This window comes from Myiozetetes cayanensis, unplaced genomic scaffold (genome assembly GCF_022539395.1).
Source record: "Myiozetetes cayanensis isolate MyiCay16 unplaced genomic scaffold, myiCay2020 scf6-25, whole genome shotgun sequence".
Classification (NCBI taxonomy): Eukaryota; Metazoa; Chordata; class Aves; order Passeriformes; family Tyrannidae; genus Myiozetetes; species Myiozetetes cayanensis.
This window is the reverse complement of record NW_026087853.1, coordinates 22,819,057-22,838,993: the sequence shown is the minus strand read 5'-3', so window position 1 is coordinate 22,838,993 and position 19,937 is coordinate 22,819,057. Positions and strand designations below refer to the sequence as shown.

The window sequence follows — 19,937 nt, the reverse complement described above, 5'->3', positions numbered from 1 at the left end:
CTAATGTCCTGAGTAAGTAAGAGAGCCAAGAATGAGATCCCAGAAAGAAAAGAAACCTGCTAGTACTGTAATCTCAGGGTTGACATTTGGAGCAAATAAATTCATGGTCTACCACACAGGATCCACCACAATGTCTCTCCTATCATGAAGTGAGCTGGTTTTCTGCAGTTTTTGCCAGTGTCTTAGGGCTGCTGCTTTGATTTTTTAGAGCAATTTCTTGACTCTGGTAATTTAAATAGTTTTTCTTCACACTTGATGCTGTCACTGTTTCCAAGCTTTCAGGGTTAATAATATGTGTCTGTACTGTTCAGTAGGCACCACAACAAAAACACTGATCACCACAAAATAAGCTTTAAGATGGCCAAATTGTTTCAAGAGTACGAAATAATAATGGGAATTGTGTAAAATTTGTTATAAATATTCTAATGTTAAGAGCTGTAACAGTAAAGGATCTCTTTTCAGTCTAAGTTCGTTTCAGTGCTGATCAAAGTAAACTTGTATGTACAATACAACATCTGCCCAACAGTCAGTAGCCTAAACTGTAAATGCAGTAGAATATTTGGGGTTTCTTTGCTTGCCTTCTGTATCATTGTTTTTAAAAACTAAGTAGGAAACTATTAAGAAAAAAAGAAGAGACCTCCTTTGTCTTTTGTATTAATTTTTGTCACGTACTTTTTTTTTAATACTTCTGTAGCAGGAAAAAAAATCCTTTCATTTATCTATTCTTTTAAAATAGTAAGTAATAAATATTGGGTGGAAACAAAGAAAAGTCACAGTTGGATGTTATAAGATAGGTGATGACAATGGTATCTTTTTAGTGTATCTCTTATCTGTGGTGTCATTAAATCTAATGATGTGCTAAATAATAAAAGCAGCCTTATCACATTGCAAGGCCTTGAATTGTCTAAAAGTTGCCGTGCCTGCTTTTGGAGGGTTTGGCGTCAGAAGGAGCTGCAGTTCAGAGTGCATTTATGCCATCAAAGCTCTTTAGACAGATGGCTGCTAGCACTCCAAAATGATTAAAATATGTTCCAAGCAACATCAGTCCGTGGGCTTGGGGACGCAACCTTTCATTAGTCAATAAAGGGTCTTGAGTTCTTGAAAATGAAATCTTTAAAAGCTAATAAGGCTGGTGGTTTGCTCTGAGCTGTTTCTTTGGATTTGCAGTTGTGGATTGGACTAGGGCCAGTATCTGTCCAATAATATAAGGCTTTAAAAAAAAATCTGGTTACAAGGGGCCTCCCAGCAGATCTGCCTGTTAAATAGTGTGGCCAAAATTTTCAGTCTCAAATACATAAGTTTAGGCACCTGAGTTTGCATGTTGGGAGCTGGGAAGGGATCTGCAACTGCCACTTTGAAAAGCCAGTTGTTTTCTGGATCTGTAGTTTAACTATAAGTGCCAAAACTGGATCATTAAGACCTGTACAATTTTATTTGTATGTCCTTATGTGTTGATTCAATATCATCTATAGAATACTTTCAGGGTACCATAATCAAGATCACTATGCAAGTTTTCCAGAGCTTCTAGAAATCAGTAATATTACTTATAGCATTCTCAAGTATTGTGAGTGCTTGCCAAATATGAATGCATAGTTAGGTGCTACAGCGTGGTTGGGTTTATTGTCTTGTCTAAACCTGGCTTGTGAGAGATAACAACTGGGGGCTTGTGCAAGTGTGAGGTGTCTGTAACCTCTGCGTGTCTATGTGAGGGCAGCAGCAACAAATGCCAGTTTAATAAGATACTAACATGTCCAAGCTTTCTGTTTCCTTTTTTTTTGTTCTCTGACAGAAGAAAATCTCCTCTCACAATTTGCAGATTTCTGAACTTGAAGTGTTCTTGCCCTGTCAACTCTTTCCACACAAGTCTCAAAATCTGAAGATGTGTAAGTTCTTTCCAAAATACCTCAAGATTTAGCCTGCTGCTGTAGAATGTTTTTTAAAACACATCAGAGTTTTGACATGCACCAACAGAAGTCAAGCAAGTCGTGGTGATCCCATTAGCTCAATGTGATCCCATTAGCCACATTGTTCAGCCTGTCTTCTTTCACCTTGGGAACAGCTCTCACATTCCTTTTGTCAGGACTTGATGGGGCTGGCAACTAAATTCTTCCCCACACACCATATTTACTCGGAGAATGTCATACTCCATTTCTTTTTCCCAGAGTCTCCCTCTGAAGGCTTGCCTGCACCTGAATAGCCAGTGAATATTACTCATCATAAGCATAAACAAGATGTTACTGTCTTTTGGTAAATGTACATCGCATTCTGGGTTCTGATTATTTTGGTGGGCTGATTTTTGTTTTCATTTATAGAACATCTGTAATTCCATATAGGATATAGAGTATTCGTGTGTCCCAAAGTTTTGTCTACTATCTAAACAGTCCTGTCATCTACTCTGCTCTTACAAATGACTTCTGAACATTTTCCCTAGCTCTAGGCATAAGCATTTTACTTCTCTTTTTCAAATTCCTGTGAACTAATTTTTTTACCTCAGACAACACTAAGAACTCATTTTCCACAGAGCAGGCAAAACAAGACAAAGGTCTACACTAAAAGCTCAGAATGCAGTGAACATGCCTGTTTCTCTAAGTGTCTCCATTTCTGGAGTTCCTTGTGAACAGATATATTTACCTTGGACTTGAGAGTTCTCACATTGATTTAAGTATGCTCTGAAGTGGTCCTGTTATTTTTTCTCTGTTACTGTTCTGCCTCCTAATGACCTAAATGAGTCAGAACTATCAGGATAAGGAAATACACAAAGCTTGCATCAAAGTGTTATGATTTTAAGGTTCAATAGATCATAGAAAACTAAGACTGGGAAAGAAAACTATAAAGAACAGATTCACAGTGCCTTGGGAGCAGACAGAATTTCTCTCCTTAGAAATTATGTCTCTTTATATGTCCTAATATATCAGAGTTCATATTAATCACTTTTCTCTCTGCTCCAGGGCATCACACAAAACTTTTTTGCTAACCAAGCCAGCTTCCTACGTAGCCTGTGTCACTTCTTTTTTGGATCATTTTTCTGAGCTCTGCAGAAGCTCCATTTCCCACAATGCCATGTAACAAGCAAGTGCTGCCAAATGCTCCACCCCTACACTCAGGTCTGAGGTTTCCAGAGAACCGAGCAGGACTTAAGAGCAATGCGAGTTTGGAGAAGTGAAGGATTTTACACATGCTGCTCAAGTGCTTGGCAGACTCCTGCTTTGAATGTTCTGGTTTGTCATTGTTTTCATCTGAGTTGCAAGTCCCTAAAAGTTGTAAACACTAAGTCCTAAAGGTCTCCATCTGGGAAGTGGAAATGAAGGGCCTCTTTTGGAATGTTTTTTCTTTGCCTTTCAATTCCCCTAGCTATAAGATGTAAATAGTGCTACTCATGCATTTTTTTGAAAGTACACTGGTTTGAGTTTTCGTTATTAGATTCTGCTAAATCTTAAATGAGGTAAACCTAAATTTATCACAGTAACTATCATATTGCAGCAGTCCTCCTGAAATGCAAGTAGTGAACTGCTTTTTCCAGACGAGTCATACACTGTGAGTGCCCCATTAATACATTTAATGTTTAATGACCGACTGTTTCTCCTGCTTCCTCCAAATTACTGTAAAGTTGCTATTTCAAGGAGAGAAAGTAGCTTTTTATTCTGGAGAAGACTGTGGCATTCATCGCTTTCAGTGAGAATGTAATCTTAAACAGTTCATAAGATTTCCTCTACTAAAAGGTACCACGAATTCGGAAATCTTTGAAATAGGAATGAGGCTTCAAGAGAGAAAGAAAGGCATCTGCTTTCCAGATAGGTGAGTTCAGTTGTTGTGTTAGTTCAGTTTTGGACCAGAGTGTGTGCATGTGTGATCAAATTAATGAATATATCTCTAACTTTGTTGTAGAAATGCCACAGAGTTCCTTCTTTCTGTTTGTAACAGTGCGGCTCTTTATGATTGGGGGGTAAAAAAACTGGTTTAGTGAAGGAGTCTGCCAAAGTTGATGGAGGTGAATTTGGACAGCCAATTAGTGTGGGACAGATAGACAGGAACACAGAAGAATGTAAAACGAGTAGATTGCTACATCTTTATGCTTGCCAGAACAAAACAGGCAAATTGTGATTTTAAAGACCCTGAGTCTGCAGGCTTGAATAAAGGCAGACCTTAAAAAAAAGCCAAGAACATGTTGGTATAATGATACTTCTTTTGAACACTGTGCTAGAGAAAGGGTACAGGAATGTCAAACATTTAAAAATTATTTTTACTCAGCTAATGCTTCCATAATGGACGTTAATACTATTGACATTACTCATGGATTGAATGCAAGCAATTTAGACAGTAGATAGTATCAGGTGCTAATAGATCAAATGTAATTATTCTTGATGAAATAATTTTACACAGTTGAGCAAAATTGTTTCAATTATTCACTGTGAAGGAAAACGCCAAGTAAAAGCCAAAATACTAAGCTCTCTCCTCTAGGGGCATTGTATGCATTTCTGGCTCATATTTTTTCATCATAACAACCTTTCCTCTATAACAGCTTCCAGTGCAAGTTATTACAATTCTTTTTGCATAAGATAGGTCATGTGAAGTTCAGCTGTAGGTGGGGCCATTGTGGTTGATTGGGGGACAGTCTAATAGATCCATTTCATTAATTAAGTCATGCATTTTTTTATTAACAAAACCTGTATGTCAGGTTTAGCCAGCTGGGAGCCATTCTTATGGTTGTTATCTTTGTCAGAAGGAATATTGTGAAAATAAGGAATTACTGTACACGCTTTGACTCCTGATTAAACAGGAATGACATCCGCTCACCTGCTGTCCATGAAAAAATAACTTAGGGGCATATCATGGGGTTGATTCATAGGTTCTGATCTCACGTCTCTCATTAAGGTAAAAACTCTGTGCATTTCATTGAAAATATACCATGAAGGACTTGTGTCATACCAACCCCCTGGTCATTGAGACAAGCAAAGTTAAGGCCAGAAGTTCAAACATCTAGAATATTTATTGTTTCTTTTTAATCATGAAGGAACTTTTTCTTCTTGCCCCTCTTTGTGGATGCATAAATAATATTTTCTTGTATTCTTTCTCTTCTGGTGTTCCATTCCCAGAGATCAGAAGGAAGCAGCAAGATTTCTAGGAAGTATTCAATTATACTAGGCACCCAAAACAGTGTAAGCACTTACCGATAGCCTCAGCCTTTAGCTTCTTAATACAAATAAATTCAAGGCATTTTTCACTAGGATCTACCCTGTTTCTCATCGGGAAATGCATTAGGGGTTTCCACTGTCATTCAAGAAGATTGAACTGGGAGGAACTTTCACCAAAGAGGAAGAAGTACTGTGAATTTGTCCCTCACCAAAAGGAGTGGGAATAAGGATGGGTAACAAGGTTCATATTACCTGATTTATCTCTCTCTTGCTTCTGAGCCAGGCAGCATCTTAGTGTTATACAGGCTCATATAACATCATGTTCTGTTTGTTTCAATCCTATTCTGTAAAAAGGACTTCCATCATAAGGGTTTTGGTAGAAATACAGAAATACATATTCTTCCATTTAGCTCTTCTTCCCTACTGTCTTTACCAAAGGAGTCATTTTACTGTAATTCTACAGTTGTGACAGTAGAATGAGGACTGTTGTGGTGTAGGAATTTAGTTGTCCCTCTTGAGCAATGTTACTGCTTCTATCAGAGGAGGGCATAATATCTGTTGAATGTGTATAAGCATAGTAGATAACAAATACATTTGCTGCTCAAGTATTTCACTTTTACCTGCTGATCATGGAGAAATGATATACTGGCAAAAAAAAGAGAAAAAACTAGAAATTAAAGCTCATGTCTATATTATTCTTTTACAGATTTTATTTCAGTAGCCCAACAGTCAAAACCCAAGAGGGTAAAGGAAGAGAGAGGTGAGGGAAGCTGATATAAAAGTTTTAGGATACAGAAATGAATTCAGCACTGTTTACAGCCTCTTTCCAGCCCCTACACTTAGGAGCTTTCTCTTCACTGATTTTTCTTCGGAAGCCAGCAGTCTAATCTCAAACTTTTCAAGAGGTGTGTAAGTACTTTGTTTTGGCTTCCAATTGATGGCCCGTTTTGCTTGGTCGAAAGGCAAGAACATCTCAGAAAACAAGGATCTTTGTGCTCATGGCAGCTCAACAAAGCCCAGAAGGTTGCTGTGACTGCCTATGCCCCATGGTGACAATTGTTGCTGAACCTGCAGTGGAGAGGCAGGTTTTTGTAAAAAACTGTTTTTTCCATTAAGGTCCAAAATCTGGATCTGTCTGCTGAGGTTAACTGGGTTGATATGCATTGCCAGCGCATGCACACTGGTAATTAGTTCTTTTGTATCTTTCTGTGATTAATAATTTTTGCTGAGACCTGAACTAAGTTCAGGGCCTCAGGTTTCCAAGATGTGGCACATGCAGGTAATTAATAAGAAGTAATCCAGGGCTTCCAAAGCTTAGAATTTAAAGAAGACAAAGAGCCAGGGAAAAGTACTTTACTCCTGGTTTCAGCATGGCAGGCTGAGCTTTGCATGTTGTGACTTGCTCAGTACCACACAGAAGATGTGAAATAGAAGAGGGAATTCAAGACAGAGCTCTTATACCCAATCCACTAAATCATTCCCTCAGCATGTGTCCTTGTTTCACGTTAAGGAGAATGGCCCAGGCAAGTCTGCCCAGTTGCTTCAGTAAGCATTGGTACAATAGGGAAGCAGACTTCCCCTATATTAAATTTCCCAGGCGCTCCCTTTATCATTTAAGCCATCGTTTTAACTGCCTTGTTTCATAGCGCTTAACTGTCCAAGGAGCTGTATGATTTATATGAGTAAGGGTTTGGCAGCAGCAGCTAGGTAAGACATAACTTACTGAGTTGCCATTGTGTCATTTACATAGCTTTCAGGAGGTGATTTTCTAAGTGTGTATTCTGCATAGCAATCCTCAAACCAGCTACATTTTTGTATGGGAGAAGCCATGATATTGTTAGAGTAGATATCACAGGTGTCTGTACCAGTGTGGAAGGTGGATTTCAGGCTGCAGCACATGCAGTCCTCCTGGTGAGTCACCAGAATGGTACGTGTTGCTGTGCACAGTACCAAGAAAGTGGGGAAAACATGTGCTGGGCACAGTCACCTAGAGTTCATCAGTACCTCACTTCTTGGCACTCTAGTAACCACCGCTGGGCATGGGCTGGAGCACGGACACCATGTTTGCCTTTGGTCAGAGTTGCATAATATTTTTCAGTAACACCTTTGAGAAAGATCAGACAAAAGTATTCAAATATTCTGGCTTATTTTCCTGGGTCAGGGAAGGAAGTATCCTCAAATTGAAAAAGTTATATTTCCTCTTTTTTAGAAAGTCATTCAAAGATTTTTAACCCACTGAACCATTCAGCAAGACAATAGAGACAAGGGACAGAGCCCCATGTGATTCCCCTTCTCAGGTTAGTCACACTGAGAGTTTCTAGCTTTAGGGCTATTCAGCTCATCCGTGAGATCATCCCTCTCTCAAATTCCATATGTATTCGGTTATTCCATCTTTGAAACACATTTCCATTTTTGTATTTCTTCTAATTGCCTTCTTCTGGAGAGACTCTTCTCTTCCATCTACTCAGCTGGATGTTCCTGGCCATGCTGGAAGGCAGGGCTGGCTTCCAGCTCTCAGTCCAAGACAGATTCATCTCTTGCTTTTCTAATTCATTGGGGGAGTTAAGCCAAACTATCACAATAGCAAATCAGGACAGCCATAAAATTCATGATCATGTCTGATTTATAAAGATAACATTGAATTAGGTACAAGATATTTTCTGAGGTTATTAGTAACAGGCTTTCTTCAACCGATCATTGCTGAATGGTGCTATGTGCTTTACTGCTTGATTGATTTGTATGCCTTTATGATTTTAATTAATACTACTTTCATCAGAGGCAATTACTAGTGATTGGAGAACTTCAGGCTGTTCAATTTATCTATACCAGTGTTTGGAAAGTATTCCAGTGATCTTTGTTTTTGGAATCTGTTGAATGGCAGGCACCAAGAGCACTAAGGAGGCCATGTAAACACTGGGGAAAAAGTAATGCTTATACTTCTGGGAAAACATTTATGGTGATTCACATTTTGGAAACTGAAACACTATCAATGTTTTATTCTCAGATTATTTTCCAAGAAAAAGCTTGGATCCATTGCTGAATCAGTTTCTTCAAAATACTTAGGCTCATACTGAAGTTGGATCATACAGAGAAGTCTGGAAGACTGTGCTATGGGAGGGGATGAGAAGACTCCTCCATTCTCCATGCTGTGACGTTAGCACAGAGGCATGGAATGAGCCCTTCTGAGTTTCTGAGGAGATGTTTGAATCCTACCTGTCTGTAGCAGTAGATGTTAAAGGATCAGGACAAAAGTGTTTCTCTGTTAGCGTCTAGATAAGCTGCTCTGTGCAGAAAAATATAGAAAATGGAAACATGCTTAATAAAACTCATTAGATTAGAATATACCCACTTGAAGCTGGAAATATTCACTGTATGCGTACAAAAAGTCTCTGGATCTTAGTATAACTATTTTAAAAGTTGGGGGTTTTTCCCCTGGTGAAAAGAGGCTAAAAATCCTACATTGTCTTGATATGAATGAGAGCTAAGAATTTTACAGAAACTTAAACCTTGTAAGAAAATCTCAAATGTGCACTTGTATAACAGGTTTTGAGCGAGTCTGGCTCAGTATTTACTACTACAGTATAAAGGGCTGGGTTTCTTGATGTATATTTCTAGTTGGCATTTTATCAAGGAAATAAACTTTGGTTTTTATTTATTTTGTGACATGTGGATTGAAACTACATTTTCTCTGTCCAAAGCCTTGATTTAAAAGCATTAGATCATTAAATTAGGGGCTTATGCATAAGACTAAAATTGTAACCGAACAAATTATTTATGCAGAGAGAAGCAAGATAAAGTTTCTTTCAAGAGTTCTTTAACATATCAGATTGATAAGAGTCAAAACACCTTTACTGCCATTAAATATTTACCAAGACTTGGCTTTTGGAAGAGGGGCAGTTCAGTGCAGTGTGTTTGGCTCCATGCAATGCTATTGATTAGCTATCAGAAGGACATAGTTAATGGGTAACTGGAGGTATTACAGAGCTCTCCACATTCTTGTCAAGTCTTTTCTCTGAAGATGACCTAAAATAAAGTCAGTTACAACTGGCATTCACCCTGAGACAGATTGCACAAGCTCACCTACGGTATGAACAAAAGGTTCACAAGGATCAGTTGACCAGATCTTAGGCAATCCTTTCTAGTAGTTGTTGTCATCACTGCTGGACTTTAGAACTGCACGTGTTTACATTTAATTAGAAAGAACACACAGTTTACATCGCACAGTAGCTATCAGTATCGAATCAGAATTGATTTCCGTTCTCTTTCTTAAATGACTGTTTCCTTCAGACTAATTAAAAAAAGGCACATAACAAAATGACTCATATAAATTTTAAAGCAAAGTAAACACTATTCCCTGGAGACAAAAATAAAAGTCAACAGTGCATAGTCATTACACTGAGCTTGTTTTCAGGTGATTCTGGTGCCTGCCTTATAATATATATCAGCACCATCAGATTGCTTTTATATAAATGTGTATATGTATATAAATGTATATAAATGCATATAAATATGTATAAATATATATAAATGCATACTCCCTTTGCACCGAGTGGACACTTCACTGACTGTTTCAGTTTTCAGAGTCAGGATTCTCATTTGTTTCATCAGAATTTTTGCAGTTTATCTAGTACGAGTTGATTCACTGATATTGCTATTTTTGCAGAAGGATTTTGTTCATTTGAAATAATAGACCTGTGTCTAGGCCACTTATGTAAAATGGAAGTGAGAAGCCACTATCTTTACCAATGAGAAGCTGCAAAGGAAACTAAAGGCCCAACCCAAATTAGCCTTAACTTCATGCATAATTTCTAACAAAGAAACCTCTATTAGATTTTATTAGTTCTGCAGGGAAATCTAAATTCAAAACTATGGTGACAGGTGACATCGATTAAGGTTCCTAGCAGAAATGCCTGGCTCTTGAATGTGCCCATTCTTTGTCATCAGGAAAGATTTCTGTGGTTGGCATTTTTGAGAGCAAAGGTTCATGCCTGTAGTATTGCCAAGCCTGTGGGACCTGAAGGGGTTGCTGAAGGCCCAGACTGGACTGGTGGGTGTGTGGGACTGTAGGAGCTGATCCTGAAATGCCTGGTTAGAAGGCCTAATGTTCCTTTATGTGATAATAGCCTAGTTTCCTTGTGAGTAACAGCATTCAGAATGAAGTTCTTGGCAAGGATAATCAGAAAAAAGACAAAAAGTAATACATAGTGGGTTTAATTACAAAGTAATACACTGTTTTCTACAAGTTTTAGTTTGTATATGCCAGTGGCTATTATTTTAGCACTTTCTTTAATTAAGTTTAGCTGTGAGGAAAATGATGCACTGTTCTTTAAACAGATGTCAAAAATATTGTCAAAAACGTACTCTTGGAATAAAAAATAAATCACTATGACCTTTAGGATAAGATCCTCTGTCTCTCTTCCACCAAGCTTGCGTTTCTGCAAATCCCTGACATCGACAATTTCCCTTCTGGCCCCAAGCCAGAGCCAGTGGCTCCACACCACCCACGTACACACCCCTTCAGTGATCCATGTCAACCCAGTGGCCTCCAGCAATCAGCACAGAGGTGCAGGTGCTGCCAGTTCAGCCTGGGGATGGGGAAAGTGGCAATGCCTCTTGTCTGCAAGCCAGCTGTGCCCCTCCTTTTTGCCCATTGCCCGCAGCCAAGCCAGGGGCTGCTCTGCCCCTGCTGCTATGCTCGCACTTCCCAGGAAAAGCAGTCAGGGAGTTGTGATACGTGGTAAAACACAGAATTGCTGGCACCATCTTAAAAATCCATTATATTCAAATATTAAGGTCACTCTTGGTGCCAGTTCTGTCTTCGATTAATAGATAAGGTTTCCTCTATATTTGCAGTGTTACCTAAACAATCTATTACTGTAGGGAATAACTACAGTACTACAAATACTAAGTTAAAGTTATTTTGTTAACTGAAGCCATTGGCAAATACTTAAGAATGGCCAAAGCATATGAATTGACAATAAAGAACAGATACAAGATAGCAAACTCTTTTGTGTAACTTCTGGTATGATAAAGTAAGCACCATACAAAATAAAATTATTTTTTAAATTTCGGGGTAATTTTACTTACTTAGAAGCAAGCCTTTAGGTTGCACTCTGTGAATGATTGGGCTAGAATATGCTGATACAGCCAATTCCCTGTCAAAACACAACAGGAACATTTTACAGAAAGATTGTTCTAGGAAAAACATGTAACCTAGGAAAACTGGTGAAGAATATCTGAGGTACTTGCTGTTTTATTGAAAACAATCTCCTAATTTGTGTCTTGCAGTTAGCACAGATACATTGTGGAATCCTGAAGATATGTAATTAATGTTAACATTTATCAAGTAATATTCAGGACTAAACCATAAAATATGAAGTAGTCTCTTCTGTAAACTCAGGTGCACTGTATCTGTGTTTGTGAAAAAATATATATGTATGTGTGAAAAAGGCTAAGTTATCATATTCCAGTCTCTAATCAATTAGAGATAAGAGAGGCTCCAGCCCTAGGTGCATCGTGTACCCAGGGAATTCAGGTGGATTTCTTAGCTACAAGCTATTAACAATGGATCTGTGAAGCAGCAGAAGAGAAGCACCATAGCTGCAAAGACCTCAAAAATTCTTCCTTCTACTCATCAGTTTTGCGTATGTTTTGCTCTGTTTCAACCAAACACTATTAGTCCAGAAACTAATTTTGTGGGGGTCCTGTACCATTTGATAGTGGGGTGGATGTGAGGAATCATTGGTGGTGCTGAATGTAGTGTGCGTATCACTCAGGTGAGGCTATGCTATCTGAGCAGTTTGCCCAGGGCCTGCATAAAGTGAACCAAAGACATTTGATTATTGTGCAACTCCCTAAATGAAGGGTTTGTAATGGAGTTATGGTTTCCAATTATGTCTTATTTGAGAGCATGTCTTGCTGGAGCTGCAGTTTCAAGAAAGGCTCCTATGATTAACTCACATAACCCATGCCCTTAATACTTCTCCCTGGCTAGTCACAGGGAAATTGCATGGGTACTGTAGTGGTCCTGGAGAGTGAAAATGAGGCTGAAAAGAAATTGTTTGCTGCTTGGCATCACTAGAAGACCATCTGGGTTCAGTTTTGTCCTAAATTCAGATTGTACTGCATCTAACTTAGCACTTTCAACAGTGACAGGTTTCTTGACATTAGTGAAGCTCAGAGCACCTTGCAAAGGTAGCATTGTGATTGCTGTTATTTAAAGATAAGGTTACTGAGGCCCAAGGAGGAAAAATGTGTTTGCCAGTGGACTTTAATTTGTATGTGATGAAAAATTGAATTTCTAAGATGTATGACCATCAGCTTGAGCTTTCACTATTGCTAATGAACCTGTGCTTGAATCATGTATTGTCCAGAATGTTTGGACCCTTGTACAGGTCACAGATTTCTCTAGACCATTTCAGGAGAGAAGCCTGAATCTCAAGTTGCTGCTTACGGTGGATCCATACTCACATGTAATTGAGTTTGGACAGTATGGGCACACATGAATAGCACCTATCTGCCAACATGTTATCCTGAAAAATCCTGAAGTTATATGACCAATCACCACATGGAAGAAAATCAATAGTGGGCTCTGCTCATCAAGTGTTTATTACTGGATTTGGTGAGAGAATATAAAAAGAAAGAGGCTGCCTGAGCTCATCCTATACTAAGAATTCATGGGTATACCACACATGAAAGAACAACACTGTGGTGGACTGTGACAGTGGAAAGAACATACTCTGAGTTATGTACAATAAGCATTCCTATTGTAACATGGTCTGTGCACCAGAGTCTAGCACAGCTGCTGCTTTCATTTAAATTAGTGAGAGATGGTTGGTTGGTTGTACTGAGAAGAAAACACAGTCCTCTTAACTTGTGTAATTGCAGATGAAGGAAGGCTAGTAAAATATTTGTCTATGGTAGGGCAATGCCATCTAGTTACCAGTCTACCAGCTGTCAGGCTTCTGACTCACATGTAACACAAACTTGACCGTTTTATATCCTTCACTTTACAGGGAAATGTCAAAGTCCTTCTAGGTCTTATGGGCTTTTTTTTAATATCATCTTATTGCAATGTTTGTAAGAGGACCGTTGAGATGGTGTTTTCAAGGTATCAGTGCCTTTGAGTGCACTCAGCAATATTAGGGGATGCTTTTCAAAGCCATCCTGAGTGCAGGCTAAGGTCTAAGAGTGTGAGAAACATTTGTGGTGAAAACCAACGTTAGACCTACCTGCCTTTGGAAACATTGGATATATTTATCACTGGAGTGGAGGAAGAGGGAGGGGACATGTAGGGAATGTTTGGTTTTTTGCTGTTTGGGGGTTTTTTTCTTCCTTTAGATGCAAGGTTTCTCTATGTTGTTCTGTAAGTGCTTCAGGTGGAAAATCATTTCTCACTTTGCATCAAAAGTATGCCTGGCAAAGGAATAAGTGTTTTTGGAGCAGCACTTCATAGAGTTGATTTTCAGCCAAAGTCAAGTCCCTCTGGGGGCAGTTACAACTGATGATATTTTTTAGCAGGCTTGAAGCTACTCTCACTTTGGGGACTGAGGAATCCTCTTGCTATCTGCAGGAACTGTGTAAGTGACATCATCACATGTCACTTTTTCTTCCTCCTGGACACAGTTAAGGTGGGCCCTTGAAGCTCTCAGACCCAAGCTGGAGCAGAAAAGGGGCCATGCTGTCATAATAAAGCAAAAGGCTTACTATAAAGAAATATGAATTACTGAAATCCAGGAACTGTTTGAATACTTCTGTGACCCATTCTTCAGGCCTAGGACTCCCATCTATTTTTGATTTATACCATCAATATTCTTTGAAGGCATAATCATTGTGACATTGATGAAGGAATTTCAAATTAGTATCAGAAGGGACTAAAAAGTATTTTAGCAAAACATATATTGATGGAAGTCTGGCAATTGCATTCTTTTGGGAAAAAAATTAAAATAACTATCAACCACATGCCTTTATCTGGAGGAATAACATGGGCTACAAAATATAGATGTCAGAATCTATTGGCCAATCAGATGCAATTATTATGAGTTAAGATATTTAGTAGCATATTGCAAACTGTGTTGTTCATGGCCAGTCTTTGAGAAAGATCCCAGCTGTAGTCACACAGACACAATATATTAAAATCTAAATAAATTACTGTATTTTTCATATATCCTGAAGAAATATCTCTCGAACTGGTGTGAACAAGTTAGAATATTAAGGCTAGCCTCTGTTATTTTTATTTTTTTTAAATCAGTGACCCATATATTCACTGAACAGTTTAGCTTCTCATCTGTCTTTTTTTTTCTTTTAATCTTGTGCCAGGTGTTTAAGAAGTGGGCAGTAGTGGTATTTCAGTAACCTGCTTTCAACATTATTTGCATACCTTTGTGCTTTTCCATGGTGATCAATGCTCAACCGTAGTGGAATTTCAGTCAGTAAATTTTATGGGCAATTGCTAAAGTAATTTTTTTTTAATTAGTCTGTTCTAGGAATATAATGTCCCTTTATAAATATTTATATTTTCAATATGTCTTCATTTAATTGAAAAGGTTCTTCACATTATTTTCAGATAACTGCAGCTAGCGGGCCTAATGACACATCAACACTCTGACCTTTTAGCTTCTCTGTTTCTTCTAGTTCATCCACATTTTGTTTGTCCATGTATATTATATTTTAGTTCATATATGATTTTCCTCTTTAGTTTGTTGAAACTGACAGTGCTCCATACAAACACCTTAATAAACTTCAAAGGAATAAAATAAGCTATTGCATACTATCAGCTGTCATATAGACTGTCTTGAATATTATAATCAGTATACATTGCTACTAGAAATCCACACTGAAATAATGTTTGATTTGTCCAGAACTTTCTGGCAAAATGCAAAGCATTTAATACTGTATTCTGTTTTGTGCAATGAAAGAGTATTTGGTCTGTGCTCAGTAATTTGGAATCTCTATGAACATATCTCAAAGTCATGGATAAAACTGAATGAGTTGCATATACATCCATGGCATTACAGTGTGAAAGAGATGACAAATATGTCTACTTTCTACCTGAGTGAAGCCAATACAGTGGGTCAGAAAGGAACTTGCATGAAATTATGATGAAGGGCACTATATAGATACTACATAGATACTGAAATGTCCCGTGATGAAACCCTGACAGATCATCTATCTCTGTCTATTGCAGAGAGGCTATTTAAGACACAGAGTATTTTAATGCAGGTGTTACTAGCTCATTTAAACCAGCATCAAGAAACATTTTACATTTCCTCTCACAAAAGATCGTGACCAAAGATCTTTAGAATTGGTTAGTGTGTGCAAATCGTTCATATTTCTAAGTAATCCTGCTGATTTATTTATTTTCATTTTTGCATTGTGTGTTTTTGTTCTTTTCATTATATTGAAAAATCTCATTTTGCAAATAAACTCCCTGTAGCTGGTGATTCTGCTTGCTAAAAGAGAGTCTTGTGTAACGTGAACTAATAACATATCAGTAACCTACACTGATTAATTCAACTTAATGTAAATCACACTAACAACTTTTTGCTGCAGCTCAAAGGTGATCAGCAAGATGCTACAGCTGAAAAATACTGTCTTTTAAGTTTTTGCTGAATAGTTTTTTGACTTTTTAAAATTGTAATGGTTGCTACATACTTCTAGAAAACTTGTGGAAATGGATTGTTCTTTTTGTTCTCAGTCACTTTTGAAATAAAATTTGTTTTGCTAGTAGTGCATGAGTCCATATATAACAATATTAAAAGTATTAATTAAACTGAGTGTAGTATTCTTGCAGCTCAGCCTTAGACTGAAACTTAGTAATATGTACGATTTTGCTTTCCCAGCTTATACAAGTCTTTGTCTGAAGGAATGAGCCTGAAGAATCAGCCTACCTGTGCTTTTAGTACTTCTGAAGCTGGACTGCAGAGAAGGGAGGATGTTGTGACCCTAACTTATAGCCAGATTGAAGATCTGGCAGCTCAGCTGCAGCAAACTCGGTCAGAGCAAAAGGATACAGAGATGAAGCTTCAGAAAGCTCTGGAAGCTTCGCGGGAGGCCAATGAAAAAGTTCAAAAGTAAGTCACTTGCATTCCAACAAAAATTGCGATTTAAGACCAAATTAAATGTTATTTCTTTTAGTATTTTGTCTATAACTGAAAGTGTGGCAGAACTCAGAAAGCATCCTTTAAAATTATTCTTTCTTTGTCAGCTCATTACCTACTCAGTGTGAAACTGATCATTTTAACAGTTTTGCATTATTAGGCAAGTCAGTGTGCCTCTCTGTACTGTTATGGAAATTGTTTTCTGCATGTGCAAGGCACAGAGAAAGTCTTTCCATCTCTTATGAATAGTTTTCACTGTCTTTTTACCCTGTGGCAATCCTATGGCAACAGAGTATTTGCCTTTATAATTGCACAGTAGAATATTAAGGTTCTCATTTTTTGTCTGTTACACATCTGTCAGGTTTCCTGCTGTACTAAGGGCTGATGGGGTGGTTTAGAGGTTGCTTCAAAATCTCACTGAGAGCCACAGGAAGTCTCTGAGTCAGTGAACTCTCTTTCCCATCATAAGATTCCCTGTTAAAAGGTTACTGAACTCCAAAACCTGAAGTTCATGTCTACTGAAGTGCTTATTGTCATATTTGTTATTAGGAGCACATAAGCCTTTGAAAGACTCAATGCTGGGACATGGACATATGTGTAGGCAGAACCTCTTGCCAGTCTGGCACTTCTCATCTCTGCTGTACATTCATCAGCTGCAGAACACTCCTCTCTTACTCTTCCAAAGTGGTTAATGATGAACTGATGCAAATTGTCCTGTCTGTCTATATTTGTCTTCAACTTTAATGTCTGCAGCATATTTACAGAGTAGACAGAAATTGGTTTATAATACATTGCAAGGACTTAACAAGAGTTTTTCCAGTTTTAAAAAAATACATACTGAGTTCTATTAAAAAAAAAAAAAAAAGTTTTCCTATATTTTTCATTTATTTGTAACTGCATAAAATATAGTTAAGGTATTTACATACAAAAATGCGTATTTTCAGTCACCTCTTTAAAACTTCCAGTGGCAGTTTAATAATCATTCAAGTCTTTATTCTGAGCACTTAGATATATTTGAGACTTCAATAGGTGTGAACTTGATAAAAATAAACCTATGAAAAATAATTTAAAGCATGGTAAAGAGAATATTGGTTGAACCTTTCTGTACCTTGTTTTAAGTTGTTAAATGTAATTTTATTTATAAACATTTACTAGCCACAGATATTTAGGTGGAGGTTGGGTTTTCATTGCCTTTTTTTTTTTTTTTAATGTGAAACAGTCTTGTTTAATCCTGTGTACCCTGGGTGGCTAGAGTAGAAGTGCAGCCACAAACTGCAGCCACAAATTAAAGTAGTGGTGATGCATTTCTATAGTGAGAAGTGTTTATATAATTTAACATGCTAAACTACTTGGGAAAATTTTGGTCAGGTTAGTTTTCATTATTGCTAAGATCAGAAGACTGAGCCTATAGCAAAATTAAACAATTGGTTGAAGTCTTTTGATGACAATAGCATGCCCTTTTTACCAAGAAACTGTGGAAATGCTCTGTGCGCCTTCCCAGCACCCAGAGTCATCCACCCCCATCTTATAATTCAACCTGCAAACAGATTAAGCAGCTGAGTTTGTGGAAAGTGTGTTTGCTTTGAGCTAAGAACCCTTGTGTGACACTATAGAGATTCCTCTGACACCTCTGGGAGAGCTACACAGACAGTTCGTACTCATCAGCAGGGAAACCGGGCTGAGAATTCCCCATTTCTTTGTAACCAAAACTGCTTCATACAAATCACTGTTTGGCAATTAGGCAGGAACTCATTTGTTAGCTTAGCATTTTATTTCGAAGATGTAGGATGTTCTACATTTCAAAAAGGAATGGACAATTTATAAACATGTCAATGGGTAGAATTGGTATTAATTACAGAAGTATTAATTATTAGCACTGTCTTATGAGGATGTTTAATGTAGTTTAAAATGTGACACTACAATTCATACTCTAAAGAGAGATCTGAAGTATCTGTTTTCTTGACTTCTTTAAATGCTCAACTAAAATTGAATGCTGACATATGAGGGAAGTAGTTCTATTAGTTATATAAACTAGTTTCTCAATATTATTCAGTAAAATAGCAATAGTTAAAAATCAGAAGAGGAAAATAATTATGACCTTCATTAAGAAGAACATAATTGGAATAATTAAAATAATGCTGAAAAAATATGTACTTTGTATCTTCATACAGTGTAATTTACTGCTGTTCACTGTGCCTTTGCTAATCTGTTCTCTGGCAACACTAAAGAATTTTTTAATATTCTTAAAACTTCAGCATTTGCATTCAGCATGATATGCAGAGCTTGAAACAGCGATGCAATTTCTCCATGGCATTGCCTTCATGTCAGCCATTTGTGTAGTCCCTGACAATTGTTGCTTTCTAAACGTGAGATTCAAGTCAGAATAGAGGTCCTGTGTTTTCCGTCAGGACAAAAGGCATCTAAAAAATTTCTGGATCCTGCCCCATGTGAAACAGCAGCTGTGAACCAGAAGGGGGATATATTGGAATCTACTTGTAGTGAACTTGGACATAGTAAAAATCTGTTTATACTGAAGTAGAGTGAACATCTCACATTGGCTCACAGCAGTGTGAGATATAATTGAGACTGTGTGCTCTTGCTGTGAAGATGATTCATTGTCCTAACAGGGGTGATGGTGTGAAACAGAAAATGTTGATGCTCAGAAAGTGACTACACAGATTTAGCTTCATTTGTTTGACTCTATTTTGATTTTGAAACATTATCAAGGTACATATTAGACTTAAAAGAGCACTATTTAGTTTATAAAGCAACTACATATCTTAATTGTGGTCTGTGTAAATAAATACCTGTATGCACACGCATAACACAATACATATTTATTCAATAGAAAATTATGATAATCTGGGTGGCAATATTTTAACCAATATTCTGTAGAATGGCTATGACTATAATTTTCTATATTTAATTAATGTTTCTGATTCATAGTTACAAACAAAGAATTAGGACAGCAGCACAGAATTCACCAGGAGTGTTGGTATAGTGCCACAGGCCCCCTGCAAGTTTGTCCTGCCCAAGAAGCCAGGAGCCAGCTGGTGCAGCCCCAGCAGGGAAATGGGGCTGACCTGGAGAAGGTGGCTGGGAAAGCCTGTGAATTAATTAATACCTCTGCCAGCAGAGGAAGCAAAGCATTTTAAAACTGTCCTTCCGGCTGGAACCTCTGGGACTGTGGAGTGGCTGCTGATGTCAGTGAGATCAGAGAAGGTTATAATGTAATACCAAATCAATATTAGCCAATTATCAGTAAAGGTTGAGGCCACTTTTGATGTGGTTTTTCCAGGAAACATTCTATTTTTCTGCAACAGCTTTGCAGCTGGAGTGAATTTTAATGCAGTTTTTCTATTGAGGGTTTCTGGGTTTTTTGTCATAGTTTAATGATTCTAGCTTAGTAAAGCACAGCTCTCTGCTTGTGAGCACAGATACACTCACACATTCGTATAGCTGTGTAAGGTGGCAGAGGAGGGCGAGTGGTAGAATTTCTATGTAATCCTCTAAAAATCAACACAAATCCATAAAGTAACAGTGCAGTGCTAAAATACACAGGTATGAAAATAAGCATAAATGATGAGAAGCATGCTGTTTGTGTATTTTGTCAAGGTAGCTCTGATGATGAATAAAGTAAATATAAAAGTGATGTAAAGCAGAAGTTACTGCTTCATTTGTCCTTAACTGTTATTAAAGATATCTT

At 37.7% G+C, this 19,937-nt stretch overlaps 1 protein-coding gene across 2 annotated transcripts in view; it reads left to right on the top strand.

Annotated features, from left to right (window-relative positions):
• Positions 1-19,937, top strand: part of MIPOL1 (mirror-image polydactyly 1) — a 186,168-nt gene that overhangs the window by 146,177 nt on the left and 20,054 nt on the right. For both annotated transcript variants that reach the window (XM_050335772.1, XM_050335773.1), the window contains one exon: positions 15,974-16,204. In XM_050335772.1, coding sequence (XP_050191729.1) covers positions 15,974-16,204 — 231 coding nt within the window. The remainder of the gene's footprint in view (positions 1-15,973; positions 16,205-19,937) is intronic.